The sequence below is a fragment of the Schistocerca serialis genome, chromosome 5 (genome assembly GCF_023864345.2).
Source record: "Schistocerca serialis cubense isolate TAMUIC-IGC-003099 chromosome 5, iqSchSeri2.2, whole genome shotgun sequence".
Classification (NCBI taxonomy): Eukaryota; Metazoa; Arthropoda; class Insecta; order Orthoptera; family Acrididae; genus Schistocerca; species Schistocerca serialis.
In genome coordinates this window covers 695,525,036-695,533,375 of record NC_064642.1, presented here as the reverse complement: position 1 = coordinate 695,533,375, position 8,340 = coordinate 695,525,036, and the positions used below count along the sequence as shown (strand labels likewise).

General features: G+C 45.4%; 1 protein-coding gene across 1 annotated transcript; it reads right to left on the bottom strand.

The window, feature by feature from the left end:
* Positions 1 to 3,087: 3,087 nt before the first annotated feature.
* Positions 3,088 to 3,576, bottom strand: LOC126482182 (uncharacterized). Its single transcript, XM_050106160.1, has one exon. The coding sequence runs from the start codon at positions 3,574 to 3,576 to the stop codon at positions 3,088 to 3,090; it is 489 nt and encodes a 162-aa protein (XP_049962117.1).
* Positions 3,577 to 8,340: the final 4,764 nt, after the last annotated feature.

The following is an 8,340-nucleotide window of genomic DNA, read 5'->3' as shown; positions in this document are numbered from 1 at the left end:
ACAGGTCTATCAAGGGCGAAACTTCCATACATCATCTATCAGGATTTGAGGATGTATAAGGCGTGTGCTCAATGGGTGTCCCAATCGCTCACCACTGCGCTGAAACAGAAGCGTGTGGAGATATGCCAGCAGTTGGTGCAACAGTACAGTGTTGATCCAGCAGACTTTTTTGAGCGTCTGGACACCTTCTATGACTCAAGCTTCTTCCACGAGACTCTAGGAGAAAAATGCTAATCTATGGAGGGGAAGCGTAGTGGGAGTCCTCATCCGAAGAAGTAACGGCCGTGACTATTAATGCAGAATCCATTGGCGTCTGTGTCCTGGGATTAGGCAGGGATACCTCTGGTGAATTGTCTCCCTCCCAATACAACCCTCCACATTCATAGGTACTGCAATTCACTGCACCAACTCCGCCAATGCATTCAACAACGCTGCCATGGGAAACGGGACCATGGCATTCTGATTCAACACGACAATGCGTGGTGACACGCACACAATCTGCAATAACTACGGTTTTTTTGTGCTGCCTCGTGCTCCATATTCGTCAGATCTGGCTCCTAGTGACTCTGCTCTATTCGACGAAATGAATGAGGTCATACGGGGTGAGATGTTCACCACCAATGACGAATTTACCGCTGTTGTCCGCCGGTGGCGACGGGGTATCTGAAACAATGGTTTGCTACGCAATATGGAAGCTGCCAGAATTATTGGATAAACTTTGAAGCGGAATATCTATAATAAGATTGTATTTGTTCGTTCTGTGACACAAAAATTCGAATACCAATAATTCTTGAACGCCCAAAGTTCATACAGTGTGTTTCAGATATGGTAATGCTTGAACCTGTTTTCAGGATAAACATGGAAGCTGCCAGAATTATTGCAAAAGTGTATAAACATTGACGCGGAATATCTATAATTAGATTGTATTTGTTTGTTCTGCGACACAAGAATTCTAATACCAATAATTCTTGAACGCCCAAAGTTCATACAGTGTGTTTCAGATATGGTAATGGTTGAACCTGTTTTTAGGATCATAGTGCATTAGGATTTCTTGGAACAATTCCATGGTAAGTCGGTAGCTATCTCTGCAGTCGAGTTCTCTATTGCACGCTTGTCTGCAGTCAGACTACTGACACAGTCGATTGCGGTGTACTTGGTAGACGAGATTGTCGTTGACATTACTTGGTAGGCAAGGATACGTTCTGATAATGCAACTGTGTGTTAATTTGCGAAGCTGTCTACAATATGCCGAGGGTAAAGGCTGTGTGGCATTTTCTTCCGGCGACCCGTTCCCAGAGGGGTATCTCCTGATTCCGTGTATCAATCTTAGACAGATAGATAGATAGATATTCAGCGATCATAGACCCTGCAGACCACGCGCTGCTTCCACAAACTGCATCCATTCCTTCCTGTTTTGAGCCCAGTTCCACCAGGTGTCTTCAATTCCCAGGGCTGTTAGGTCCTTCGGCAGGTTGTCTATCCAGCGCTGCCTTGGTCGTCCAATGGGGCGTTTGGTGTTTGGTTTCCCCACTAGTGCCATCTTCGCCTATATGGCATACGGGCTACATGGCGCACACATTGTACTCTTTTGCTCTTTATCTTCTGTAGGATGGTTGGTTGTCGCATCAGAAGGTAGATTTCCTCGTTTTTCCTCCACCTCCATGCTCCGTTATCTAAAGGTCCCCATATCTTCCTCATTATTCTTCTTTCAAATGTTAATAGTTTTTCACTTTCTCGCTTAGTCATGCTCCATGTTTCTGAACCTTACATTACTGCTGAGCATATCACTGTGTTGTAGATTTTCATTTCACTGTACACGGAGATCGATTTAGAGCCGAGCGTCTTTCTGAGAGAATGGATGCATATCGTTCTCACTGCTATTCTTGCCTTGATGTCCATTTTTATATTGTTCTCAATGGTAAACCAAGATCCCAAGTATTTGAAGTCGTGTACACTCTTGAACCTCTTGACATCTATCTCAAGAAATTCTTGCCCTCTCCCTAATTGCATGGACTCCCGATTCACTTTGAGCGCTACCTTCTGTGCATAATTTTCCATTTTCTGTTCTGATTCATTTCTTTCAACTCGTGCTTTGATTCACTTAGTAGTACTATATCATTTGCATATGCGAGACAACTGAAGTTACCGTCCATCTCCACTCCAGCCCGCTCCTGTTGCCTACACTCTGTTTTTACTTTCTCTCTGATGACATTGAACAGAACACATGAGACAGCATCCCCTTGTCTGAGGCCTGTCTCAATCTCGAATGTTTCTGATGTGGCTCCTCGGAAACGTACTGCTATCTTTGACCCTTCCATGCAAGCTTGCACCGTTCTCACTAGCTTCTCATGGATTCTGAAGTCACGCATTGCATTGTATAGACTATTTCTGTTGATGTTATCATATGCACGTTGAAAATCGACGAAAATGCTGTAGATATCTTTATCATATTCCCAGTGTTTTTTAAACAATTACCTTAGTGCGGAAATGTGATGTATTGTCGATCGGTTTGGTCAAAAGCCAGGTTGGTACTCCTGTATGTTGTTCTCTATGAATGGTTGCGATTTTCTGAGGATAATGATGGACAGCACGTTTTACGTTACATTCAACAAGATGATTCCTCTGTAGTTACCACATTCCATTTTGCTTGCCTTCTTGCATATTGAGCATATTATAGCCAATCCCTATTCTTCTGGCAGTGTCTCCTTCTCCCATATCAACTGGATCAGTTTATATAAGTGTAGGCTCTCACCTCCCTCATTGATTAATTCTGATGTTATTCTGTCCTCCCCTGGGGCTTTGTTGCTTCTGAGTCCTTTGATTGCGATCTTCATGTCTTCTTCACTAACTTCCCATTCTTCTTCATCTTTCCTTTACTCCGTAGTGATTGGAGGCAATATCTCATCTTGGTCTGGGCGATTCAACAGTTCTGAGAAGTATTCTTTCTATCTTTCTACAATTCTTTCCCCGTCATCTATCAAGTTGCCGTTTATATCTCTAATGAAAGGAGTTTGGCTCTGAAATACACATCTCCGACTTTTTATGTATTGGAAGAATTGCGTTGAGTTCTTGCTTTGGTTCTCTGCCTCAACTTGCTCTAGCAAACTGGTTTAATGTATTGTCTTCTCTGCTCTTAGGATTCGCTTTGTCTCGCTTCTGATTGTTGATAAAACGTTCCCTTTTCGGTTCACTCGTCCTGCCAGCTAGCCACTTCTCCCTCATCTTCCTTCTCTTTTCTGTAGCCTTGTGGCATGTCTCGTTGAACCATTTCCTCTTCTTCATTATCTTCTTTCTTCCCAATATATCCTCCGACACACTTAGTACCATGGACTTTATTTCTTTCCACCTTTCCTCCACGTTGTCTCTTGGTTCCAGGGTCTCCAGGACCTCAAAACTGTTATTTATTTCTATAGCATATTGTTCTTTAGTGGCATCTTCTCGTAGTTTCTCAACAATCAAAGCAGGTTCCAGTGTCCCCTTCATCTTATGCATGTAGGTGAACATGAGTTTAAGCCTGCACACAATGAGGAAGTGGTCTGACGCGCAGTCGGCTCCTCTATACGACCTGACATCCATGGCTCTTGACAATAGCGCTGGTCCACCAGGATGTGATCTATCTGGTTGGTGGTTCTTCCATCCTCGGACGTGCCATACCGTATTTTCTCTCCAGTTTACAAGACAGTAACTGAAGGGAACATTTCTTTCCATCGGTAAATGTAAGAAACTCTACTCTTTCTATGGAGCTATGAACTTCGTTTATTTGAATATTTTCCACGCAGTTACAGCAACAAATTCGAAATATTTAAACAGAACATTGTTTTTTTTCTATTATGTCGCCAACGTATTTAACCATCGGTGTACAAATTTGTTTGAAAGAAATGTCTGTCAATTTGAGGTATGGACCAGAAGCGCACAAAGTGTTAGGGGTCGGTGAAACATGGTACAGTGTCACAGGTCGACAAATTTCTCCGATGAGCTAGCTGAAGTAATCTTCACTTCTGCGTTCAGTAAGATAAACAAGATTCTGTGGACGTCCCCATAAAAAACAATCCACTGGTGTTAAGCTGGTCAGGCCATTCATGATGATCACGAGGACCTAACCCTAAAACCCTGTATAAAAGCTAATTACGTACTGTGTGAGAACCGAAACACAAGGGAAACAAACGATTTCATACATTATGTAGCAAAAGGCTGCTGAAATTAAACGGGAATTGTAAGAAATGTGGCCTAACAGAATCGGTAGGTAAAGGGATACGTGGAAATAACTGACTTGATGAGGGGATATGATTATAACTGAAGGCAGTCGTAGAGAAATAAAAACATCCATTTCCCATTTCTGTTTATATATGTATACCGATTTTCGTTCAAATACGTGTTTCGATGCGAAGTTATTAGTAAATGCGATGTCATGGCATGCCCTTCAAAATTGTAAAATATGTTAATTCTTCCATTTCTCAAGGCGAAATGTGTATGGCAGTGTTACCTTATTTAAAAACGTTGCCCAGCACCACCATGGTTCAAAATGGCCACCTTAAAGTTTCTTTTCTTAACACAGTGGGAATAAAATGAGCGTTTGGCGTCATCGGCCAGGAGTCCCCTTACGGGACAGGTCCGGCCGCCTTGGTGGAGGTCTTATTACATTCGACACCACATTGGGCGACCTGCGCGCCGGATGGGGATGAAGTGATGATGTATACAACAAAACACCCAGTCCCTGAGCGGAGAAAATACCCGAGCCAGCCGGAAACCGAACCCGGGCCCGTAGGACGACAATCCGTCAAGGTGATCACTCAGCTATCGGGGCGGACTTCTTAACACAATTAGCGGCAATGTCTTGGACGTTTTCTTTGAGCACCAAATTATTGCGATTATTGAGATAGTATGAAATAAATGGCCATATCTTCTGATTGCATCGCCTTAGAACACCACCAAGCGACTGTAGATCTTAGTATGTCAATTCAATATCAGCCCAAATGTTCAAATATGTGTGATTTCTTAAGGGACCAAACTGCAGGGGTCATCGGTGCCTAGACTTACACTCCTGGAAATTGAAATAAGAACACCGTGAATTCATTGTCCCAGGAAGGGGAAACTTTATTGAAACATTCCTGGGGTCAGATACATCACATGATCACACTGACAGAACCACAGGCACATAGACACAGGCAACAGAGCATGCACAATGTCGGCACTAGTACAATGTATATCCACCTTTCGCAGCAATGCAGGCTGCTATTCTCCCATGGAGACGATCGTAGAGATGCTGGATGTAGTCCTGTGGAACGGCTTGCCATGCCATTTCCACCTGGCGCCTCAGTTGGACCAGCGTTCGTGCTGGACGTGCAGACCGCGTGAGACGACGCTTCATCCAGTCCCAAACATGCTCAATGGGGGACAGATCCGGAGATCTTGCTGGCCAGGGTAGTTGACTTACACCTTCTACAGCACGTTGGGTGGCACGGGATACATGCGGACGTGCATTGTCCTGTTGGAACAGCAAGTTCCCTTGCCGGTCTAGGAATGGTAGAACGATGGGTTCGATGACGGTTTGGATGCACCGTGCACTATTCAGTGTCCCCTCGACGATCACCAGTGGTGTACGGCCAGTGTAGGAGATCGCTCCCCACACCATGATGCCAGGTGTTGGCCCTGTGTGCCTCGGTCGTATGCAGTCCTGATTGTGGCGCTCACCTGCACGGCGCCAAGCATGCACACGACCATCATTGGCACCAAGGCAGAAGCGACTCTCATCGCTGAAGACGACACGTCTCCATTCGTCCCTCCATTCACGCCTGTCGCGACACCACTGGAGGCGGGCTGCACGACGTTGGGGCGTGAGCGGAAGACGGCCTAACGGTGTGCGGGACCGTAGCCCAGCTTCATGGAGACGGTTGCGAATGGTCCTCGCCGATACCCCAGGAGCAACAGTGTCCCTAATTTGCTGGGAAGTGGCGGTGCGGTCCCCTACGGCACTGCGTAGGATCCTACGGTCTTGGCGTGCATCCGTATGTCGCTGCGGTCCGGTCCCAGGTCGACGGGAACGTGCACCTTCCGCCGACCACTGGCGACAACATCCATGTACTGTGGAGACCTCACGCCCCACGTGTTGAGCAATTCGGCGGTACGTCCACCCGGCCTCCCGCATGCCCACTATACGCCCTCGCTCAAAGTCACATACGGTTCACGTCCACGCTGTCGCGGAATGCTACCAGTGTTAAAGACTGCGATGGAGCTCCGTATGCCACGGCAAACTGGTTGACACTGACGGCGGCGGTGCACAAATGCTGCGCAGCTAGCGCCATTCGACGGCCAACACCGCGGTTCCTGGTGTGTCCGCTGTGCTGTGCGTGTGATCATTGCTTGTACAGACCTCTCGCAGTGTCCGGAGCAAGTATGGTGGGTCTGACACACCGGTGTCAATGTGTTCTTTTTTCCATTTCCAGGAGTGTACATACTACTTAAACTAATCTATGCCTGAGGACTTTTAACCCTTTCGTGAGCCGTGGGAAACATGCTTCCCACTACAATGAACTCGCTCCTAGTCCCGTGGGATTCACAGTTCCCACCTCTGTACGGTGTTACCACCCAGTGAACGGTATAGGGTACTACTTCCAATCTCGAAGTTCCCACCGTTTTTGCTGTACCTTCGGCATTGTATAGCTGAGTGTTGCTCTGTAGATGAGCCCTTAGTGCTGTTTGCGTGACATTTTGTGATTTTTTCCTCAAAGCTATAGTACAGGGCTATTACAAAAGATTGAAGCGATTTCATAAATTCAATGTAGCTCTATTCATTGACATATGGTCACGACACACTACAGATATGTAGAAAAACTCATAAAGTTTTGTTCGGCTGAAGCCGCACTTCAGGTTTCTGCCGCCAGAGCGCTCGAGAGCGCAGTGAGACAAAATGGCGACAGGAGCCGAGAAAGCGTAAGTCGTACTTGAAATGCACTCACATCAGTCAGTCATAACAATGCAACGACACTTCAGGACGAAGTTCAACAAAGATCCACCAACTGCTAACTCAATTCGGCGATGGTATGCGCCGTTTAAAGCTTCTGGATGCCTCTGTAAGGGGAAATCAACGGGTCGGCCTGCAGTGAGCGAAGAAACGGTTGAACGCGTGCGGGCAAGTTTCACGCGTAGCCCGCGGAAGTCGACGAATAAAGCAAACAGGGAGCTAAACGTACCACAGGATGATGCTCCACCGCACTTCCATCATGATGTTCGGCATTTCTTAAACAGGAGATTGGAAAACCGATGGATCGGTCGTGGTGGAAATCATGATCAGCAATGCATGTCATGGCCTCCATGCACTCCCGACTTAACCCCATGCAATTTCTTTCTGTGGGGTTATGTGAAAGATTCAGTGTTTAAATCTCCTCTACCAAGAAATGTGCCAGAGCTGCGAGCTCGCATCAACGATGCTTTCGAACTCATTGATGGGGACATGCTGCGCCGAGTGTGGGAGGAACTTGATTATCGGCTTGATGTCTGCCGAATCACTAAAGGGGCACATATCGAACATTTGTGAATGCGTAAAAAAACTTTTTGAGTTTTTGTAACTGTGTGCAAAGCATTGTGAAAATATCTCAAATAATAAAGTTATTGTAGAGCTGTGAAATCACTTCAATCATTTGTAATAACACTGTATAAGGTAAATACTTTTGATTTACCCAAATTTATGAAGGAGTACGTAAAATTGGAACGAGGAGAATTCCAGTTTGAAACAAAAGGAGCCATTTCTGCAGTAAAATGGATGGATAACCGTCCAGTCACTTTCATGTCCTCAATTTATGACCCATGAGAAACAGCCACAGTGAAAAGGAAAAACAAGGATGGTACTAGTACAGAGATGTCTTGTCCTGAAGCTGTGGCAGAACGCAACAGAATAATGTGTGGTGTCGATAAGTTTGATCAATTACGAGAAAGGTATGCTATTGGCAGACGTTCTGTAAAATGGTGGCACAGAATATTTTATTTCGTGGTGGATGTTGCTGCAGTGAACAGTTTTATCCTGTGGAAAATTAGTAAAAGAGAAAGTTGACAGCATGATCAGCTCACATACAGGATCCATCTAGCCAGACAACTGATCGCTGGCTTCTCATCCCAAAAAAGTCGTGGACAAAAATATGTCTTTCTGGCAAAAAGGGTTAAAGTACCTGAAGATTTTCGTCATGTGGCTGTAGGGGAGCATCAACCCATTTTAGGAGAAATCTACTGGACGTGCCGTCATTGTAGTACCAAAGCTGCGGAAAACAGCACTCTCTGTGTTTGTACATATTGTCAAATACCACTTTACATAGACCCATGTTTCAGAAAATTTCATGGCAAGTAATT